Source organism: Nomascus leucogenys, chromosome 9 (genome assembly GCF_006542625.1).
Source record: "Nomascus leucogenys isolate Asia chromosome 9, Asia_NLE_v1, whole genome shotgun sequence".
In the NCBI taxonomy this organism is placed as follows: domain Eukaryota; kingdom Metazoa; phylum Chordata; class Mammalia; order Primates; family Hylobatidae; genus Nomascus; species Nomascus leucogenys.
Genome location: NC_044389.1, coordinates 89,958,369 through 89,982,123, shown reverse-complemented (window position 1 = coordinate 89,982,123; position 23,755 = coordinate 89,958,369). Strand labels below are relative to the sequence as shown.

The following is a 23,755-nucleotide window of genomic DNA, read 5'->3' as shown; positions in this document are numbered from 1 at the left end:
TTTCATTTCAGAAGTAGCTATCTCATGATACCCATACGCATCTCTTTCACACTTTCTTTGGGAGTCTACTCAAATGTCACCTTCTTAGCATTTCTTGATTATCCTCTCTAAAGAGGCACTCTGTTTGCTTTTTTACCCTATGTTATTTTTCTACAGTGTACTTATCACTCTCTGATGTTGTAGTTAAGTTTTATTTGTTTGCATTGTTCCCCAGTGGGATGTAAGCTAATTGAGGGTAGTGACCTTGTTTTGCTCACTTGGCATACTAGTAGGGCCTCAGTAGATACTATCTGAATGGATGAATGAATAAATGAATGTGTGAAAGGACTAGGCTCTGGAGTCTGCCACTCATTAGTTTTGGGATCTCTGGCAAGTTATTTAACCGTTTTTCAGATTTAAAATCTTCATCTGTAAAACCTTAGTAGTAACAGTACTTCTGTCATTGGGTTGTTGTGAGGATTAAATCAGTTGGCATGTGGAAAACAGTAAACACCATGCCAGTACTCTAAGGAAAAAAAAAAAAACTATTTTATCTTTTTCTTTGCTTTTGGCGTGTTACATAGACTTCTGTGTGTTTGCAAGGAATATGTGTTTGCCTTTTAAAGGACTCATGTAAACTAGAATTTTTTTTTTCTTTTTTTTCTAGGGAATGCAGAGAGCAACCAATGTCACCTACCAAGCCCATCATGTCAGCAGGAACAAGAGAGGTCAGGTGGTGGGGACCAGAGGTGGCTTTCGTGGTTGTACAGTTTGGCTAACAGGTATGGTCAAGAGAGAGAAAGCAGTTTATTTTAAAAGCAGTGCATATAGGTAACCTTGGACTAGGCGTAAGCATATTTAAATTTTGAGCTGTGTTCTTGTATTTGGAGCATCACGACATATAACTGACATAGTTGCTTAATAATATTTCTTGTAATTTTTTTTTGTTCTTTTATAGGATTGCTGTTAAATAAAGGTAAAAACCACAATGAACCTTAAAACTACTTTTTCGTAGATACAACATTAAATTCTACACAATTCTGAGTGCAAATAAGATCTGGATTCTGCTCTAAGAAGCTAACAGTGAAAACCATACGTCTTAGTCTATTTTATGCTGTTATAACAGAATACCAGAGACTGGGTAATTTATATGAATAGAAATTTATTTCTCATAGTTCGGGAGGCTGGGAAGTCCAAGATTGAGGGACTAGCGTCTTCTTGCTATGTTTGTAATACAGCAGAAGGCATCACATGATGAGAAGGAGCAAAAGATTGAACTCACAGCCTCAATCCCTTTTATAGATGGATTATTCCATTAATGAGCGTGGAGCCCTCATGACTTAAACACCTCCATTAGACTGCATCATTCAACACTGTTGCATTGAGGATTAAGTTTCCAACACGTGAACTTTGAGAGACACATTCAAACCATAGCATGGTATAACCAGAAAGAATGAGTGGTAAGAATTTTCACAAAATGAATTTCTATTATTCAGCTTTTACTATGGCCTTTGATTGTTTCCCTAGAGTCTGTCTTTTGGCTCAGTCATAGCAGGCTGGTGAGTGACTGAATTGATACAGATTTTGAAGTAGCTTTAAAAATGATGGATGCTTTCACTTCTATGAATTATATTTAAAATTTTGATATATTTTGCCACATTGCCCACTAAAATTTTATCCCAGTTTACTCTCCTACCAGCAGTATGAGAGGGTGTTTATTTCCCAGTATCTTTGTCAACAGTGGTTGTTACCAGTTCTTAAAAATTTGTGCTGATTGGCAAAAAAGTTACTCTTTTGTTTTTTTAATCATGTTTCATTTTTAGACAGGTCTGTTTGTTTTTGTATGAAAGAAGATACACTCTCACATTCTGCCCATTTCCTCATTCTTAATTCCAGACAGTTGTTAAATTGTTACATTTTTATTGCCCAGGTTTATAGCACTTAATGGGTCAATAGTTGGTAGCTCACCGTCAGTTCTTTTACTATGATATGTTCACTCATGAGCTCTTTATTTGAGTGGTCTTAATTGTCTATTTCATTGTTAAATAATTTTTGCAAAATGGCCTTCCATTAGGTTCTGAACTCTTGGAGGTTTTATGTTTGAGAATGACTATCTTTTATGCCAGCTTGGCTGGGTAAAATATATATTTGGTTCATACTTTCTTGGTCTTGGAATTTTAAAAACAGTACTCTATTGTCTTCTGGCATTAAATGTCTTGAAGTGTGAGCCTAATCACCTTTTCCTTTTTAGGAGAGTTCCTTTTTTCATCTGGATGACTAAGGAATTACTTATTTCCCTGTAAAAATACAGGGAAATAGAGGCTTTTGTCTTTCTCAATTAGGTCCTTATCTGCAGTTGATTTTTGTGTATAGTGTGAGGGACAGATCCATTTTCGTTTTTTTCCATGTGGATAATCACTTGTCCCAAGAACATAGATTTATGAGGGTGTCTTTTTTCTCTGATCTGCGGTGTCTGCTCTGTTTTATATCAGGTCTCCACTTACGTGTGGGCCCTCTGCTCTGTCCCACTGATATATTTGTCTGTTCCTCTGTTAATGCCACATTTCTTAGTTACTGTATTTTTATAAATCTTGAAGGACAGTGGAGTAAATCCTCTTACCTTGTTCTTCATCAGCAATGTTGCCTTTTTTTTCATTGTGACTTCCTTTTTTTTTTTTTTTGGCTCTTAGTGTTGTCTAAATCTTGTAATAGATTTAACCAATTCCCCTGAACTCTGTTGTTATTTAGTTTGGGATTGCATTGTATCTAAGATTAATTTTGGGGGAAAATTGATCTTTAGAATATTGGGTACTCTTCAACGTGGTATTTTCCATTTATTTCATCACTAATGATACTTATAAATAAATCTTATCTGATTTTTTGGTACTTGCTCTGTGGTCTAGTTTGTAATAAGTTTTCAGTCATCACCTTGCCCCCACCCTAAGCCTTCCTCAATTGGGACGGGATGGCTAGAGTTGGCTGGAGTTGGTATTTCCCTTCCCCCAGGTCAGTTAGGTTCCAATAAAACCTCAGCAGGTTAGGCTTTGGTTAAATAGTTTCTCCTGAGTTCAGTCCTTGTTAAAAAAAAATCTGGTGCTCTGGTATATTTCAGAATGGAAGCACTTGGGGATTTTTCTCCAGTATTTACTGTGAGAACCTGATTGAGCTCCTGGAGGTGAAACTCACAATGTTGTGGGGACCTCCCTGTAACTAGGTTCCTTTGAAATTTTTAACTCTCAGACTTGTCCACACTGAGCCTTAATTAATTCATCAATTACAGTTTAGGTTTTTCTGTGTGACACTGGTTCCCACAGTACTTTTCCCCACAGTCAGTCTCTGCTCCAGTCAGTAGTTACTCCCTGCATTTGCCTGTCTCCCCATTCATGGGGGCAGTGGTTTGCCCCCTGTCCTCCCCTCACGGATCCAAGAAGAGTTATTCTGTTCAGGTTTTTACTTGTTCAGATGTAGTGGTGACTTTCAAGCTCCTTCCGTGTGGACCTGGAAAACTTGTAGTTTTCATAAAAGTGTATTTGAAAAGAATATGTATTCCCCTGATGTGTGCAGTATTCTGTATAATAGATTAAGCTTGTCAGTTGTGGTGTCAAATCTTCTGTAGCCTTCATATATATATGTTTTTTGATAATGATGTTGGACATGGAAGTCAAGATTTGTTTTTTTCTTGCAATTCAGATACTTAACCTGGATCTGCCCAAGCTATTGAGTGAGTTTTGTATACTGTTTTGCTAGACATGTTTCACTTTTTATCACATTTTACTTTAGGGAAATTTTGTTGTTTTGTGTTTCTACATTGGTTGGTATATTAACTTCCCAGGGCTGCTATTAACAAAGTAACCACAAAATAGGTGGAAGACATTTATTCTCCCACAGTTCTGGAGGCTAGAAGTTTGAAATTCAGTTTGTGGTGAGGTTGGTTCCTCTTGTAAGTGGTGAGGGAGAATCTCTTCTGTTACCGCCTTAGCTTCTGCTAGTGGCTGGCAGTCCTTGGTGTGTGGATGGATCACTCCAATCTCTTTTTGTCTGATAGCCTTGTAAGAACACCAGCTGTTGGATCACCCTAATCCAGTATGACCTCCTCTTAATTTGATTGTGTTTGTAAAGACTCTATTTCCAGATAAGGTCACCTTCTGAGGTTCTGGGTGGACATGAATATTTGGGGAACACTATTCAACCCAGTAAAGCTGGTTTCTATTCTTCAGGTATACCAGTTATCCGTATCTTAGATTTGGATTGTTTATCTTGTATTACCAGTTTCCTCTGACTGCTCTGTTGACTGTAATTATCTAAATGAAACTGTTTATATCAGTAATTCAATTTTCAACAGTGCTTATTTGTTTCAAATTAAATATGCACTTAAAACGTATAAATACACATGTATGTATGAACAGACACTTTTATTATAATTTAGGTTGTTTTTGTTGTGTAAAAGTTTAGAGTTTCAAACTTCTTTTTCCGTGATACTTGATGCTTAATTGGTGGTTAAAAACAACAATTCAAAAGAAATAAAGAACAGCCTTTTTCACCCTAGCCACCGTCCCTTTGTTCCACATACTGTTACTGTGTAACAATTTGCTTAAAACCCAGTGTTGTAAAACAATTGCCATTTAACTTTGCTTACCATTTTGAAGGTAAGGGATTTAAAAGGGCTCAGATAGGCAGCTATGCTTAGGGCTTGCTTGGTTGTTGTCATGCTGGCCTGGGCCACAGTCATCTGAAGTTTCAGCTGGGCTGGATGGCCAAGATGACTTACTCAGATGCTGCTGGTTGTCAGCTGGGAGCTTAGCGGGCTGAGAGTGGCTGGTACACCTGTGTGGGATCACGTTAGCGTGGTGGTCTCAAGGGATTTAGTTGCTGGCTTCTCCCAAATTAAGTGACCAAAGAAAAGCTGCATAGCATTTTCTGACCTAGCCTTGGTAGTCACACATCATCGTGTCACTATTTCACTACATTCTTTTGGCTGCAGGTAAGTCCTAAGGCCAGCCCACATTTTAGGGCAAGGAATTAGTACCTCTTGATGCGACAGTAGTAAAGTCACATTGTAGACACTTGTAGGATGGGATATTCAGTTGCAGCCATCTTTGGAAAATGCAGCTGGCTACAGTCATTAATATCGGTTTTTAATGTATAAAGCAACTGACACTGTATCGATGCTCTCAACATATCCTCCTCTTCTTTTTCTTTAAAAATTTTACTTTAAGGTCTGGGATACATGTGTAGAACGTGCAGTTTGTTACATGCCTGTGGCATGGTGGTTTGCTGCACCTGTTAACCCATCATCTGGGTTTTAAGCCCCACATGCATTAGCTATTTATCCTGATGCTTTCCCTCCCCTACCCACCCCCAGTGGGAGGCCTCCACCTCCCCGCCGATAGGCCCTAGTGTATGTTGTTCCCTTCCTGTGTCCGTGTGTTCAGCTCCCGCTTATGAGAGAGAACATGCAATGTTTGGTTTTCTGTTCCTGTGTTAGTTTGCTGAGGATGATGGCTTCCAGCTCCGTCCATGTCCCTGCAGAGGACATGATCGCATTCCTTTTTATGGCTGCATAGTATTCCATGGTGTATGTGTACCACATTTTCTTTATCCATTCTATCATTGATGGGCATTTGGGTTGGTTTCATGTTTTTGCTATTGTAAATAGTGCTGCAATAAACATACATGTGCATGTATCTTTATAGTAGAATGATTTATATTCTTTTGGGTATATACCCAATAAAGGGATTGCTAGGTCAAATGGTATTTCTGGTACTAGGTCCTTGAGGAATCACCACACTGTCTTCCACAATGGTTGAACTAATTGACATTTCCTACCAACAGTGTAAAAGCGTTCCTATTTCTCCACAGCCTCTCCAGCATCTGTTGTTTCTTGACTTTTTAGTAATAGCCATTCTGACTGGCATGAGATGATATCTCATTGTGGTTTTGATTTGCATTTCTCTAATGATCAGTGATGTTGAGCTTTTTTTCATGTTTGTTGGCCACCTAAGTGTCTTCTTTTGAGAAGTGTCTGTTCATATCCTTTGCCCACTTTTTGATGGGGTTGTTTATTTCTTGTGTATTAAGTTCCTTGTAGATTCTGGATATTAGACCTTTGTCAGATGGGTAGATTGCAAAAATTTTCTCCACATATGCAAATCAGTAAATGTAATCCATCACATAAACAGAACCAATAACAAAAACCACATGATTATCTCAATAGACACAGGAAGGGCCTTTGATAAAATTCAACATCTATGTTAAAAACTCTCAATAAACTAGATATTGATGGAACATATCTCAAAATAATAAGAGCTATTTATGACAAACCCATAGCCAGTATCATACTGAATGGACAGAAGCCGGAAGCATTCCCTTTGAAAACCGGCACAAGACAAGGATGCCCTCTCTCACCACTCCTAGTCAACATAGTATTGGAAGTTCTGGCCAGGGCAATCAAGCAAGAAAAAGAAATAAAGGGTATTCAAATAGAAAGAGAGGAAGTCAAATTGTCCCTGTTTGCAGATTACATGATTCTATATTTAGAAAGCCCCATAGTCTCAGCCCCAAAACTCCTTAAGCTGATAAATAATTTCAGCAAAGTCTCAGGATACAAAATCAATGTGCAAAAATCACAAGCATTCTTATACACCAATAACAGACAAACAGAGAGCCAAATCATGAATAAACTCCCATTCACAATTGCTACAAAGAGAGTAAAATACCTGGGAATACAACTTGCAAGGGATGTGAAGGACCTCTTCAAGGAGAACTACAAACCATTGCTGAAGGAAATAACAGAGGACACAAACAAATGGAAAAGCATTCCAGCCTCATGGATAGGAAGAATCAGTATCGTGAAAATGGCCATACTGCCCAAAGTAATCTATGTATTCAGTGCTATTCCCATCAGACTACCATTTGATATTCTTACAGAATTAGAAAAAAACTACTTTAAATTTCGTATGGAACCAAAAAAGAGCCCTCTCTTCTATTTTTTTTTATTCCAGTTAGCCTTCTGTACTGCCATGAATTCTTTCAAGAGCATTGGTACATTAGACTTTAGTATTTTATCTCTTGGTTTAGAACTATCTTGGTTATGACACTCGCCAAGTTGGCAAGTAATAGTGCATAAATGTATTCTTTCCTTCTCTTTGTTTACTGAGTAAATACTGTTGGTATGGAAGGTGAGTTGAAATGAGGGTGTTCTATTAAGATTAATTATATTATAAATTGGACTCCCAGGTAATTGTATCAAGGTGGTTTGTGATTGCTGATGATCTAGGAAAATGGAGGTACCTTTGTAACATTTCTTACTTTTGTCCTTTCTTTTTCTTCCCTCACCAGAAATAATTAGGGCATATGACTTTGTTTTAAAATTTGGCATGCAGCTTTAGAAAAGTGGTAATGAGAGGACAAAGTGAATTCCCAACCATGTCTGCTAATAAAATTAGTTAAGCCTTTCTGAAGTTTATCAGTGATTTCTGATACCTTTGCTCATAGATATTTCATTAAAACAAACACTAATTATGTTTGAACTGTAGGTGTTTTCCTAGGCAAGAGGTAAATCTTAAAGAGAAATACTAGATAAGAACATTACTGAGAGATTGCTTTGCATAATGAATGTATTTAATCCTGTGATTACAATTTTTTATATCTCTTGAGGCCAGGAGTTTGAGACCAGCTGGAGCAACATATTGAGAATTCTGTCTCTACAAATAATAAAATAAGTTGGATGTGGTGGCATGTGCCTGTTGTCCTAGCTGTTCGGAAGGCTGAGGCATGATCTCTTGAGTCCAGGAGTTTGAGGCTGCAGTGAGCTATGCAGCCTCTGCACTCCAGCCTGGGTGGCAGAACAAGAACCTGTTTCTGGAAAAAAAAAAAAAAAAGTATTACTACATAGTTATCCTTCTAACTTTACACATGGAATCTGTTTGGACTGTTTAATTTTAGGCTTGTCTGGAGCAGGAAAGACTACTGTGAGCATGGCCTTGGAGGAGTACCTGGTTTGTCATGGTATTCCATGCTACACTCTGGATGGTGACAATATTCGTCAAGGTCTCAATAAAAATCTTGGCTTTAGTCCTGAAGACAGAGAAGAGAATGTTCGACGCATCGCAGAAGTTGCTAAACTGTTTGCAGATGCTGGCTTAGTGTGCATCACAAGTTTCATATCACCTTATACTCAGGTATGTGGTTTTTGTGCCATTGCCTTTCTGATTACATTTATTGAGAATATGGTATCAGGCAAAGCACATACTTTAAACATCGATATGTGCTTTGAGGCTAACTCTACTCCTCCCCAGCTACCATCTCTTTGTTCCTGTAACATAGGATTAAAATAACCTAAAACATTTCTATGCTGTGACTTTCTAGGTAAATCCGTTTTTGATAAAACCTGCTTTTAAAAAAGCCGTGAAGTATAACACAGTCATTGAATTCAAGCCAATGGCCAAATTATTTCAAGCTCAACTTTTCAACTTAATAAACCTATAGTGAATACTTGACAGATGTCAAACCCCGGAGAAAATCTAACATTCTTAACATGTGCCCTACCATGGCTTCTTTGCTCAGAATTTGTTGTTCTTAGCTTGCATCATAGTTCCTCTTATTTTAGAGACTGCAGCAACAACAAACCATGTTTGTGTAAGTTCAGGAGTACATGTACAGGTTTGTTAAACTGGTAAACGTGTGCCATGGTGATTTGCTACACAGATCATCCCATCACCTAGGTATTAAGCCCAGCATCCATTAGCTATTCTTCCTGATGTTCTCCCTCCCCACCCACAGCAGTCACCAGTGTGTGTTGTTTCCCTCCATGTGTCCATGTGTTCTCATTATTCAGCTCCCACTTATAAGTGAGAACATACAGTGTTTGATTTTCTGTTTCTGTGTTAGTTTGCTGAGGATAATGGCTTCCAACTCCATTCATGTCCCTGCAAAGGACATGATATCATTCCTTTTTTAGCTACATAGTATTCCATGATATATATATATATATATATATATATATATATATATACCACATTTTCTTTATCCAGTGTATCATTGATGGGCATTTAGGTTGATTCCATGTCTTTGCTATTGTGAATAGTGTTGCAGTGAACATACTCATGCATGTATCTTTGTAATAGAGTGACTTATACTCATTTGGGTATATACTGAGTACTGGGATTGCTGGGTCAAATGGTATTTCTGCCTCTAGATCTTTGAGGATTCACTGCAGTGTCTTCCACAGTGGTTGAACTAACTTACATTCTCACCTACAATGTAAAAGCATTTCTTTTTCTCCACGAGCTCACCAGCATCTATTGTTTCTTGACTTTCTAATAACAGCCATTCTAACTAGTGTGAGATGGTATCTCATTGTGGTTTTCATTTGCATTTATCTAATGATCAGTGATGTTGAGCTTTTTTTCATGTTTGTTGGCTGCATGTATGCCTTCTTAAGAGAAGTGTCTGTTCATACCCTTTGCCTACTTTTTAATGTTTTTTTCTTGTAAATTTGCTTAAGTTCCTTGTTGATCCCATTCTGTAGATTGTCTGTTCACTGTGATGATAGTTTCTTTTTCTGTGCAGAAGCTCTTTAGTTTAATTAGATCCCATTTGTCAAGTTTTGCTTTTATTGCAATTACTTTTGATGTTTTTGTCATGAAATCTTTTGCCTGTGCCTGTGTCCTGAATGGTATTGCCTAGATTTTCATCTAGGGTTTTTATAGTTTTGAGTTTCACATTTAAGCCTTTAATCCATCTTGAATTAATTTTTGCATATGGTGTAAGGAAGGGGTCCAGTTTCAATTTTCTGCATATGGCAAGCCAGTTCTCCTAGCACCATTTATTAAATAGGGACTCCTTTCCCACTGCTTGTTTTTGTCAGGTTTGTCAAAGATAAGATGGTTGTAGGTATGCATATGTTATTTTAAAAAACTCAATTCATTGACTGGTGATATTGATAGTAGCTGTAGTGGTAATAATATTAATATTTATTGAACACTTAACTGTGTTCTGATAACTGCTAGAGTACTTTTATGTGAATTAACTCAAGTAATTCTTGTCTCCTAGTGGGGAGACAAGGAAACAAAGGTGTGCATTGCCCAAGGTCACACACTGTACTTGTAGAAGAGCAAAGGTTTGCACCCAGACAGCACGTCTCCTGGGCTTAGATGCTATGCTGCCTCCAAACCCCACTGGCTCCTTGACAGCTGGGACTGTGTCTTATTTGCCTTTGTAATCTTGATGCCAAGCCCGGCTCTTGGACCATATTATATGATTAGTGTTTGTTGAACAATAGCATACTCCCTTGGGAAGCCCTGATATCAGTGAATAAGCGAGTTAGTATAGAGGTGAGAGGCAGGGTCTTTGGAGTTGGAAACAAAGGGGCTGAAAATCTCAGCTCTGCCAGTTATTGCTGCTGTGGCCTTGGCCAGCACACTTAACCTCCTGCAGTTCAAGTAATGCCTACAACATAGGGTTGCTCTGAAGATTACGTAAGTCATGTATTTAAAGCCTCAGCACAGTGCCTGGCATGTAATAACTATTCAATAAATGAAATTATATTAGCACAATTCTAGTACTGTATCATACATTTTGATGGTTACTTGGACTTTTCTTTTTTTTTTTTTTAAACAAGATTTGACCTGTAAGAATTATGGATAAGTGTTAGATTGAGTATTATTTGCACAGGTTCACTTAATTGAACCATGGCAGGAGTCCTAAAACATTCTGTAAAAACCATTTCTTGAAACCCTTGGGTCATTGCCAATATATCAGTTTAAAGTGTATAAATAATAGGAGCATAGTAAGAGAGTTCCTGAATCCTTGGATATACACAGTTTTCATAAAAATGTGATATTGGCATTCTTATACCTTCTGGTGGGAATCTTGCAGCTCTCAGAAAAAGGGGAAGGTCTATAATACCTGTTATGGAGAGCTATCAGCCGACACCTGGGTATCTAAGAGTATGTGCTGGTCTGCTTTGTGGCCCCCTTGTTTGTATAGTGTGGAGCAAAATCTTTGTTGACTTCATCTATAAAAGCACTAATAATGAGGTTTGGACTATGTTTAGGGCATCTGAAAATCCATGAAAATATTTGGATTGAAACATGTAATACAGGACATGTGTATTTTTCTGTATAGTCATGATGATATTTGTTCATTCAAGAGATGTTTATTGGGAATTTCCATGTCAACCACTGAACTGGGCATATTGGTTCTAAAAATTAACCTGATAGTTCCTATTCTTAAGGAGTTGGTAGTCTGGTGGGAATGCAGAGATGTGAAGAGTTACAATATCTTGAGGCAAGTGATGAAGTAAATATATATGAAAGGTGTTATGGAAGATTCACAGAGGAGCTGCTGCTTGAAATGAGTCATGAAGGATGAATCAGAGTATACTAGTTAGACCAGAGGGAGAAAGCTATTTCAGACAGAGGAGACAGTACAGTATGCTCAATGGAATGGGAGACAGTTTGGTTTTTTGGGGAACTGTAGGTAGGTTGGTGTGACTGCTATGAAGGACGATTGTGAGGGGAGATGGAGCTGATCAATTTGCAGAGGCTAGGTGGTGACTTCTGGACTGCTCAGAAAGGATTTTGCCCCAAAAGGAGTTAATAGTTTGAGATTGTAACAGAGATTGGTATCATTGGGTTTGCATTTGAGTGAGGTCATCCTTGAAGCCTGGAATGAGAATGGTCTGGAGGTAAGAGACTAGCCCGGAGGCTTGCCGTAGCACCAGCTCCTTCAGGGAAGAGGATGTGAACTGGAGCAGCAGCAATGGGACTAGTAAAGATGGGGGGCGTATTTAAGGGCTCCTGAGGCTTGAGTAGCATCAGTAAGACCTGGTGCCTGCTTGATTGCTGATTTTGTAGGGGAGCAGAATGAACCATGGTGCTTTCTGAATAAAGGTTGGTATGATTGAGTTATGAAGTACAGGATAGGAGGGGAGGACGTGTGTATTTCATTTTTGGTGGGTTATGTTTGAAGTGCTAGTGGAGTTAGTCTAAGTGGAGATTACCGCTGGGCCATCTAGGAAATTGGTTTTAGAGTTTAGGAAAGTTGTATAGGATTGAGATCTAGATTTAGGAATCATTAACTTTATTAGTTGAAACCTAGATGAGGACGATTAGATACAGAAGAGTATATAATAAGATGAGAGACAGGGATAGAAACTTGGTGACACTTTCCTTTAAAAGGATAGTTAGAATAGTAAGATCGTAGCTTAATTGCTATTCCAGACACTAAACTTGTAAAGCTGATGAGATGATTTTAATATACTGGAAAAAGATCTATGATCATATATAGTGAGTATTCTGAGAACCCTGAGAAAGCAAGGGGCCTCATCAGCCTGAGCATGCAGGGAAGGCTTCCTGGAGGAGGTCACCATGGAGATGTGCTGTGAGGAAGCACATTGGTTTATCCAGAAGAGAGGGGTTGAGTGTTGCTGGTAGGGGTTGGGTTGTGGCGTGGGGAGGCCTAAGATAGAAACAGCCTGACCAGGGAGGTATTATTAATAGAGCATCAAGTGCAAGACTGAGAATGGTGGGGCCAGGTATAGGGCTGATGTGTCACATTAAGAAACTTGGATTTTACCCCAGTAGTGGCAGGGAGTCTCTGAAGAGTTTAGTAGGATGGTCAGATTTGCATCCTTTGCCACAGTGTAGATTATGGCTTTGAGCAGATCCGAGTTAGAAGCCAGAAGACCTGTAATATGTTGAGGTTGTTCAGACAAGAGAAGTGAGGTTGAACTAGGGAATAGGGAAAGATTGCAAACTGGGTTGGTGTAATATTTAGAAGTAACATCCGAAGGACTTTGTGACTGAATTAATGTGTGGGAAAGGGAAGGAACCACTCTTAGGATTGTGGGTGTGTAGTGTGGTCTTCCTTGATTTGGGAAGCATGTGAGAGAATGTAAACTTGAGAGAAAAGGGACTGGATTTAGTTCTGGACATGCTTAGTTTTTGGCACCTGTATATCCAGGTGGACATAGGAAGAATTTGGACATGTGTGTTTAATTTCAGGACACAGGTCAGGGTTCGAGCTTCAGTGTTGATATATGTGTTGTAGTTTATACTGTGAAGGCACTTGAGAGAAACGCTCAAGAACTATGTAAGGTGAGCAGTGGGCTGTGACGGGAGTGTGGGCAACTCCAGTGTTAAGGGATGGGTGAAATAGGGGGAGCCCAGGTGGAGTCCGCCTAGGAAAGATCAGGGAATAACATTATAGGCATCCATAGGCATAGCGGTGGGAAAGCAGCAAAGAGGCCTGGTATTTTAAATACTGAAAAGTGCCTATGGTTAAGGGAAAGTTTTTATATGATTTGTTAGTTCATTATGCTAAAAAATTTTTTTAGAGACAAGATCTCACTCTGTCACTCAGCCTGGAGTGTAGTGACTATTCACAGGCACAATCGTAGTATGTTACAGCCTAGAACCCCTGGGCTCAAGTGATCCTCCTGCCTCAGCCTCCCCAAGTAGCTGGGACTATAAGCGTGCTACATCATTGCCCTTAGCAGTTCTTTTGTTTTAAATGGATGAACTTCCCTTAGCAGTTCATTTGTTTTAAATGGATGAACTTCCCTTAGCAGTTCATTTGTTTTAAATGGACTTGTTTGTTGCTGGGCAGCAGGGAACCCAGCAAAGGGGGAATGCTGAAGATTTCAGGTGGAGTAGAGAGAATGGGTTGAACAAGGTCCTGTAGGAGTTCATGAAAGGGGAGGGAATTCCTAGTATGTGAAAGTAGGAGTGGCAGGGAGGAAAGGATCATTAGTATGTAGATAAATTTGTATAACAAAGAAGTGATTTTGCTTGAAAGAGAAGAGATTGAGAGCTTATGCTTGGAGATTTTTTTTTTTTTGAAACATGAAGTACGGTAATCTGGTGAGAGTGGAAGTAGGTGAGGATTGTCAGAGGGACCATAAGGAAGATGGCAAATGCTAAAACGAGCTGTGTGGAAAAAGGATGGTAGAAATTGCGGGGACCAGCTTTGAAAATATTGGCAACTGCACTTTGATTAATGGAATGTAAATGTGGAACAAAGGGAGAATCAGGTTTTGAAGACCAGAAAGAAGAAAAGGTTGACTTACAAAGGAAACATTGTTCCAAAGGACAGAGTGGAGAGGGCTTAGAGGGAGCTGCAAGGGTGGTTACTAGAGAGTTGGGAGTTAGGAGCAGAAAAGTTAAGTTTGGGGAGTGTTAGAGAGGAGAAGTGGCTGCAGGGGGCTTGCATTTGGCAAAGAAATAAACTAGCCTCAGGATTCTGAATGGATCTTTTTTGTGAAATTGCTTTCATGCCAGCTCAGGCTGGGTTTGAATGTGATATTAGAGAGAAGCCCGATGACACCTGCATTCAAGTTGGGCTTTGGCTCAGGATCCACGTAGAATTTGTGTGAAAGAGTTTGTGGTGCATTCATTGTTTTCCTTCTGTAACTCCTCAATATCCTGGGTTAGTAGAACAGTATGTCTTTTAAAATTGTTATGAATGATAGGAATTAACCTAATAATTTCATGGATTTTTTTTTCAGTTTATATTTAAAAACATAAATTTTGTCTATTTCCCACTAAATTGGGTGAGAAGCACTTTTTATTCATCTTTAATATTAATATAGTACCTTTGTGATTTGTGTGATCACTTTTTTTTTTTTTTAAGGATCGCAACAATGCAAGGCAAATTCATGAGGGTGCAAGTTTACCGTTTTTTGAAGTATTTGTTGATGCTCCTCTGCATGTTTGTGAACAGAGGGATGTCAAAGGACTCTACAAAAAAGCCCGGGCAGGAGAAATTAAAGGTCAGTAATATTTTCTTCCCAGTTTCACTTTGCTTAGATATTTTATGTTCCCATATCTAGGATTGATATTTTCTAAGAGATTGGAAGTGTTAGAGTGACTTGGAGCTCCTTGAGGAGAGAATGTAGTCTTATTACACTGTTCTATCTCTCAGGCATAGCAGCAGTGCCTGGTGCTGGGCTAAATGAGTCTTGTTGATCCTTTTGGAATCCTGTTCACTAGCCAGAGTTGGGGCTCGGGAGTTGGCGAAAACCTACTTGATAAAATTAGGTGCTTAACAGTAAGTTGGACATCAGTTGCCCGCTGCCACCAATTCTACTTTCTTTGTTCCAGGGAAAATGGAGGAAATCCCATAGCTATTGGAAAAAATGCCTGAATTATAAGCATCTTGATGACAAGGATAATGCCTTGTACTTTATTACAATCCTTGGAATGGTCCCTTATTCATTTCATGTACTATTGTTGAATTAACATATCACTGATTCTATTAAAATATATACAGCTGACCCTCCACATCTGTGCGTTCCACATGTGTGGTTTCAACCAACCGTGAATTGCAAATATTCCAGAAGAAACAATATAAAATAATATAGCAATTAAAAAATAGTATAAATAACAAATATAGTATAACATCTATTTATATAACATTTACATTGTACTAGGTATTATAAGTAATCTAGAGATGATTTAAAGTATATAAGAGAATGAACATAGGTCATATGCAAATAGTACACCATTTTAAGTAAGGGACTTGCACATCCTCACGTTTTGGTATTCACAGGGAGTCCTGGAACAAATCTGCATGATTACCAAGGGACAGCTCTACACCTTGCTTTTTAGGTTTTATGGTCCGCTTCCCAGAGTTTCAACTGTGATGGACATTTAGACATTGAGGGAGAAATTTAGAACCCAACTCTGCTCTGGCCTTTGATATTAATCATACTATTTATCTTGTAGACATCCCTTGACTTGTCCTGTTCCATTATTGTTAACAGAAACGAAGGACTTGCTGGCAAAAAAACAAAACAACAAAACAAAACAAACAAACAAAAAACTAACTAAAGATACCATTGTTTAGGGATCAGTGAGTCATGCAGGTAACTTTTATGTTTGCCTTCCCAGCAGGGAATGTGATAGCCTGAGACTGTCACGGGAACTCCCAGGAGCACTCAATGATAGATTTTGGCATTCAGTTTCTGGCCCTGAAAAGAAAAAGATAGAGTGGGAAGGAAAATGGTAGTTATTCTGGGTTCTTCTGTATTTGGACCTGGGAATGCTTTGGCAGTTGGGTCAGGTTCCATCTGCTGTGGTAACATTAGTTCCATGGGCAAGGCTGACCTCCGGTAATGCCACTATGGAGAATCAGCTTCTTGGTGGGGACTGCTGCCTGTCAATCCTCTACCCCATTAAGCTGTTACTTTCTTGACTCAGAAAGATCAGGCTGCTTGACCAGAATAATTTATGACAATTGGAGGAAAACCCGTTTAGCCCTTCAGCTCCCATATTACTCTCTCAATGGCCAATTTTCACTTCAGTCTTTGTATAGAAATTTGGCACAGAAAAGCAAAATGGTGTGTCCAGGATCCTAAATAAAGTCTAAACCTTTTACTTACTTTAATTGTAATTGATTTTGTTGTTTTTGAAAGGATGGATTGGTGAGGGAGGAAGGTTTGTCATCCTGACTGGAGTAAGCTACTTGTGAGCAGGGAGGTCATAGTGAACATTTTTGTGTGTTTAGAATTTAGCACAGTACATTGCCCAAAGCTTATACCTGTCACACACATAGTTAATGCTTGTTGGATGGATGAGAAGGTGGAGTGGGAGTGGAATGTTCAACACACATTTGCCAATGCTTTGGCGACAAAAAGGTTGAACTCTTGTAAAATATTTGAAGAGATTCGAGACCATCCTGGCTAACTTGGTGAAACCCCGTCTCTACTAAAAATACAAAAAATTAGCCGGCATGATGGCGGGCGCCTGTAGTCCCAGCTACTTGGGAGGCTGAGGCAGGAGAATGGCATGAACACAGGAGGCGGAGCTTGCAGTGAGCCGAGATTGCGCCACTGCACTCTAGCGTGGGCGACAGAGCTAGACTCCGTCTAAAAAAGAAAAAAAAAAAATTTGAAGAGATTTATTCTGAACCAAATACGATTGACCATGGCCCGTGACACAGCCCTCAGGAGGTCCTGAGAACATGTGCACAAGGTGGTCGGGGCGCAGCTTGGTTTTATACATTTTAGAGAGGCATGAGACATCAATCAAATACATTTAAGAAATACATTGGTTTGGTCCAGAAAGGTGAGACAACTCAAAGCCAGGTGGTGCGGGGAGCTTCTAGGCTATAGGTGAATTTAAACGTTTTCTGGTTGACAATTAGTTGAGTTTGTCTAAAGAACTGGGATTAATAGAAAGGGAATGTTCAGGTTAAGATAAAGATTGTGGAGACCAAAGTTCTTTTGAGGTCTTACAGTGGCTACCCTTAAAGACAATAGATGACAAATGTTTCCCATTCAGATCTTAATCTCTTTAGGATTGGGAGGGTCTGGAAGAAAAAAATATAGTTTTGTTAATAAAGATTCTTTAAAGGTGCAAATTTTCCCCCACAAAGAACAGCTTTGCAGGGCCATTTCAAAATATGGCAAAGAAACATGTTTTGAGGAAAATATTTTGATTTTCTTCTTGTCTTGCAATGTTATGCCAGAGCCAAGTTGGAAAAGAAGTCATAATATATAGGGTTAAATAAAACCTATCTGATGAAAATTTATGGTTTGTAGGGCATGACTCCCCAGACCCCTTAGATAGGAATTTGGGCAAGATAAAAAATCAGAGTTTAGTCCTCAGCTTTCTATTTGCAAGGTATATATTTGATGCCAGGTATTCAAAGATGAATAAGACCTTGTCCACAATGCTCTTGGGTCTCTTACAGTTTGTACTCTATAACTGGGAGTGTGTTTGTATTAGTCCAGTTTCTTGTTTACTTTCTCAATTGTTGACTACATTCCCCTGTTGTTGACTACATTCCCCTGAGTAGAGGTTGATAAAATGTTCCTTAGGTTAATGTGTGTGTGTGTGTGTGTGTGTGTGTGTGTGTGTGTGTGTCTGTATGCATACACTGATACTTAGGTTTGCCATGGTGCTGGAGTTCCTGATTGTAGATTTGCTTATTTTTTTAAAAAAGCTTTTACTTGTAAATGATGCTTAGCAAGTTCCCTATCAACTCTGTTTCAAAGCTATAATGGTATACATTCCAGGACAGACAAGATTGTGTATATTCAGGGGGCCTCAGGCTTTTCTAGACCTTTACATGACATTTATTGGACAGTCAGTATATCCTTGTGTTAACCATTCTGTTATCTCAATTATTTTCATGATGACTACTTAAGATAGTTTTTATTACCTGCTTAAATATGTTTTTTCTCACAATTTACATTTATTATTGTAATCACTTATGGATAAATTATCTAGTAGGAGAACTCCAGGGCTTCTAAAATGTTAAGCCACCTCTTCTAACCCAGTGCTTGTCAAGATTTGCTGCATGTAAGCATTTCCTTGGGAACTTTTAAAAATCCAGTGCCAAGGCTGTACCCCAGACTAGTGAAATCAGAATCTCACGGGGTGGGACCTGGTGATTCCAGTATATCACCGCATTTGAGAATCAGAGCTTAACAGTTAGTGTTCTTAATCAGAATTATTATTTTTTTTCCCAGCCATTTTCTTGTGACCCAGTGCTAAATGGGAATACCGGTAATGCAGAAATTTTTTCTTGAGTTCAGGGCTGCAGGGATGCTTAGAAACAGGAAATAGAAAAAAATGAAATAAGTGGGCTATAGGTTTGTAGTATCTATTTTTGAACTCTTTTGCTAGCTGTATTTCTTAATATTAATGGTAATAATTTTAAATTCGTGCATACCATTCTAACCTAAGAATGACCTAAGCTTTCCAAGATAGACAAGCCTTGAATGACTTAACGTGTGGGGTAAGGTCAGGGGTATAAGATAGGAATAGCATGTCTTTAACTCGGCTAACCCTCTCTGGGAAATTGTCGTCTATTTGCTCTTTTCTTGGCAGTTATATGGTAACACATATACTGTAGGAAAAATCTAAATAGTAGTTAATACTAAAATTATATGTGATTGTATAATTTATTTTGTGATCTATTGATTATTTAGTTTACTAAATTAAACTAAATTATGTTTATTTTAAGCAAATAGTAGTTCATTTGTCTTAATACTTGTTATCTGATGGCAGAAGAAGCCTGCAGAGCTTCAATTTGGCCACAGATAATTCTTGTGAATGTACTGGACAGATTGACTTAGTGTTAGTTTTTGCATTGAGAAAAAAAATAATCTTGTCAGGTTTGGTTTTATGTCCATGTCCTGTAGAGAAATTGAGATGCCTTGGATCACCTGGTATTAATTCCGTACATCTTCACAGGCAGCTTGGGCATTTTCTTAAGACAAAAAAGAAAAAAGGTAACAAAAGTAGTAGAATTGATTCTTACTATTTGTGGATTCGATACTTATAAATTTGCCTACTTGACAAAATTTATTTGTAATCTCCACATCAATACTCCTGGCACTTTCATGGTCAGTGCGACACATCCGACACACCTGACACAGTTCCCAGCGAAAATAAACAAGGCAGCACTTTGCCTTCTGGTTTTAGTTCTTAAACCAGAAACAATTATTCTTTTTGCAGCCTATTTGGTGTCACATTTTTTACATTTCTGTGGTATTTTGGGTAGTTTTACAGTTTAAAATGGCCCCCAGTGCAGGAAAAAAAAAAGTTTAATTAGAAATCTCCCAAGAAAGATGCTTCATTTATAGCCCTGTGGCTTGGGGGACAGCGCAGATACTAACTTCAGTGTAGCAGAGATCTGCACTGAAAAAATCAACTTTTAGTTTTATTTTCCACCCTACTGTATTATCTGGTACCTTTTGCAGGTTTCACTGGGATCGATTCTGAATATGAAAAGCCAGAGGCCCCTGAGTTGGTGCTGAAAACAGACTCCTGTGATGTAAATGACTGTGTCCAGCAAGTTGTGGAACTTCTACAGGAACGGGTAAGAGAGGATGAAAGAAGGAATCATCAGAGAAAAATTGTATCTTTCTCATAATCTTCCCCCTCCAAAAAAAAAATGGTGGTGTTAATATTGAGTAACATTTATATTTTAAATGCTTTGAAATGCCAACAGTGTTCTGTGTCTGTATGTCAGTGTGTGAGGTGTTGTGGGGAGCACCGTGAATGTACAGTATGTGAAATATCCCCATCAGTATAAACCTCAGGAGGCTTAGGAGTCAAACAGTCATGTACTTTACCAGTAATTTTACCGCAGAAAAATACCTAACAGAAAATCCAGCCGTGATTATTGAGTCCTGTAACTTGATAGTATTATATTTTTCAATTTGAGGTATACAAAGTAGTTAACTTTTCTTAGACATTTAGAGCGCCCACATTTTCCTTGTGATAACATGATAATTTCCTTATAGGTGGATTCTAGAGAGGGACCTGTGGAGGGCGTAAGTTTCTAGGACATAAGGACCTTTGGGTGACTGGGCATATGGAGGCATGAAGAGGCTTGGGGTTCTCCAGGGTACTCTGGCCCACTAACAAGTGCAGAGTTTTTTCAGACTTTAGTCTGGGTTTTTAGAAGTTTTCTTTCCCTTGTGCTTTGTCTATACTACCCTCAATCCCCTTTCCCTGTTTCATTGGAGGGCCACATAGTTCACTGTAGTTGAAGAGGATCTGGCCTGTATGTGGGTGGAGGTCTTGAGTCAGTGATTACCCTGTCACCTTGTCATGCATTCCCCCCTTTTGCTGTTCAGTCCTGACCTAGGGGTACACAGAAAATGAGACATCATCTTTCCTCATTCTGTCCTAACTTTTGAGTTTTGGAGTTCGAACCCCCTCTTAGTCTATAAAATCCTGTAATAAACCTCTTTCATCTAGTGTATCTTATAAACCTCTTTCATCTAGCGTATCTTACTGGATATATTAGACATACAACTTTAAAAAAATTTGTCTGAATATATTATAAATGTTTAGCCTTTGAGTTTTTCCACATTATAAAATATCTACCAGGTAGATAACGTGGGACTTTCCTTCCTAATTTGTTTATTTTATCCAAACATTGTAGCTGAATATATAGGAATAATGTAAATTGATACTGCTCTGATGTTTTTCTTTGTATTTACTGATCAGATATCATTATTTGCAGGTCACTGAGACATCCCAGAAGGTTTTATACTTCATCATCTCTGCCTTCTAGGTTTCTTTTTAACTGACGTCTGCACTCTTGTTCTAATCCTATTGTTCTACTTGTAGCTTCCTTCTTATCTCTCCAAAGCTGTCCCAGCATCCATTCTTTCATCACGTCATCAACCACACATTGATTAAAAGCCCACCACTGTAGTTACAGTCCTAGGCACTAGTAATGCAAAGATTTATTAGCTGTGCCTCCATCCTTGAGGGATTTACATTATAAGTGATAGAAACAGACAGAGTGTTTAACTCCTAGGAAGTGTGTTAGAAATCATGATTTCAGTTATGTCTATGGCATACTGGGAGGCACAGGGGCTTTTTCATCTGTTTGTTCATTTTTGGAAAATACTTTTACTGGGCATAGAATTCTGCATTGACAGATTTTTTTTTTTCTTTTAGTGCTTTAAAGATGTTCCATTTTTTAAATTTGCTTCCTTTCTGATGAGAAGTCTAATGTAATTCTATTCTTTGTTCCTCTATGTGATTTTTTTTCATGTCTGAATTTAAGATTTTCTGTTACTCCTTGGATTTTAGTGGGTTTAATGTCATGTGTCTAGGTCTTGTAGTAGATTAAAGTCTTTTTTCTTACTGTTTAGAATTCCCCAACCTGCTTGGGTAGATACATATTTTTTTCATTAGTTTTTGAAAATTCTTGGCCATTATCATGTTAAATATTTCCTTTGCCCTTTTCACTCTTCTTCTGGGACTCTAGTTACACATATGTTAAATAATATATTGTCCCACAGTTTTTAGATGCTCTGTTTCTTTCATCCCTTTTCTGTTAACATTTTAGCTTTGATAATTTCTAACTGATTTTTAAGTTTGCTGATTCCTTAGCTGTATCCAATATATTGATAGGCTCATAGAAGGAATTTTTAAACTCTGATAATCATTAAAAAACAATTGTCATTATTTGACTTTTTTGATAGTATTCATTTTTCTGTTGAAATTCTCCATCTCTCCATGCATGCTGTCCACTTTTTCATTAGATCCTTTAACTTAATCTCAGTTAAAAAGTCCTATCTTGAGGATTGCCTGAATCTGGGAGGTGAAAGCTGCAGTGAGCCGAGATTGCGCCACTGCTCTCCAGCCTGGGTGACAGAGCGAGATTCTGTCTCAAAAAAAAAAAAAAAAAAAAAAAAAAAAGTCCTGCCTCATGGTTTGAACATGTGTGTTATTTCTGAATCTCATTTTGTTGAGATTTCTTTGTCATATCCCTTGACAGTGGGTAGTTTTTCTTGCTTTTTTGGTGTATCTTGTAATTTTTTGTGAATGCTGGACACTGTGTCTAGATGTACAGTAGAGATTGAGGTAGTGTTTATGTCATGGGCATGTTTCATTTTCTGTCATACTGTTACTGTAGTAGGTTGATTTAGCCCTCAGCTGGATTTGGCTGTCCTTATTCCTTATGAAGTTATTCTTAATGCACCAGAGGCTTCAAATTTCTGTAGTGGTGGGCTCTTTTACCTTGTACTTAGCGTGGGGCCTGGCCTGCTCATGGGTTTTTCTTAGTATTTCTGCTTCATCCTCAGTGTTCCCTGTATGCCTGTACCACAGAAGGAGTCTTCCTTCTGCTTGTCTTTCAGCAGCATACTGCTGTGGCTTATCACTTGGTGCTAGGCTCATGACTGGGAAGTGGTGATGATTCTCAGTTTCCTGGCCCACCTTCAGTCTTAGGCGTGACCTGTGCTCCTGAGTCTTGGGGTGGGTTTTTGTCATTGCTCCTTCCCCTCCCTGCATAACAGCTAATCTCTGCTTTCACCCTGGGAGGCTTGAAGGGGAGTTTTCTTTTCCTCACATGCATTAGCATGTTTTGTATCTGTTTTGTACTGGCTACCTGGTTTGTATGAATGCAGGATCTTGGGCCCAAAAGGGTTTCCTTCATTTCCTCGTTTGTGGCAGACCATATTTGCTTCCACCCCTCACTCAGAAACAGAGGACCCCAGGAAGGTTTGAGGGTTTCCTTTCCTTTTTCATTAGCTTAAGGCTTTTGTGGATATGAAAGAAGGGTCTGGTGATTGAGCATAGTTTTTTGCCTGTGCCCCACTGAGGAAGACTCTTTTTAGTCTCTAGACCTGCTCCTGATTTATGTTTTGAGCACCTGCCCATAGGCATGCTTGTGAGTGAGTGCAGGACCCCTTGTGTCTGGTACCCCCCGGTCCCCCATTGTACTAAGCCTGTCACACTAGTCTACACTCAGCCTTTAAAAGTTTTAAAGACATTTTTGCTGTTTTCCTCTTACCTGCCTTTATTGCAGCCACCTCTTCCTCCCATGTTCTGCTAAAGGTAAGCAGTTCATGTGCCTGGTCTTTTCTTGGTGGGACTTGTCACTCTTCGGAAGCAGTTCATCTCACTGCTTTTTTTCACCTCAGCTCTGCAGTGGGCTCAAGAAAGTTTATGATTGTAGATTGGCTGGCCTTTTCACTTGTTAGGTGATGCTCTCTTTTGGAATCTCTGTGTTTTGTTTTCAATACATTGTCGATCCTTTCTCTTCACTTTTACTCTGTTGCTGTTACATATCATTTTCTTAGAAATTTACATAAAATTCTAGTTCTAGACATAGATATTAATTCCATCTCATTTTTTAAAATTTTTTTTATTTTTTACATTCAGCTAATACTTAAATGGCAACTTGATGTGTTTTCTTTTTTTTTTTTAATACTTCAAGTTTTAGGGTACATGTGCACAATGTGCTGGTTAGTTACATATGTATACATGTGCCATGTTGGTGTGCTGCACCCATT

General features: G+C 38.6%; 1 protein-coding gene across 2 annotated transcripts in view; it reads left to right on the top strand.

Moving 5' to 3' along the window:
- Positions 1 to 23,755, top strand: part of PAPSS1 (3'-phosphoadenosine 5'-phosphosulfate synthase 1) — a 107,198-nt gene that overhangs the window by 18,429 nt on the left and 65,014 nt on the right. Inside the window, exons 2-6 of one of the 2 annotated variants that reach the window (XM_030819190.1) lie at positions 647 to 761; positions 938 to 955; positions 7,924 to 8,159; positions 14,614 to 14,752; positions 19,694 to 19,812. In XM_030819190.1, the coding sequence (XP_030675050.1) occupies positions 647 to 761; positions 938 to 955; positions 7,924 to 8,159; positions 14,614 to 14,752; positions 19,694 to 19,812 (627 nt within the window). The remainder of the gene's footprint in view (positions 1 to 646; positions 762 to 937; positions 956 to 7,923; positions 8,160 to 14,613; positions 14,753 to 19,693; positions 19,813 to 23,755) is intronic. The other variant, XM_003257739.4, reaches the window with a different exon arrangement.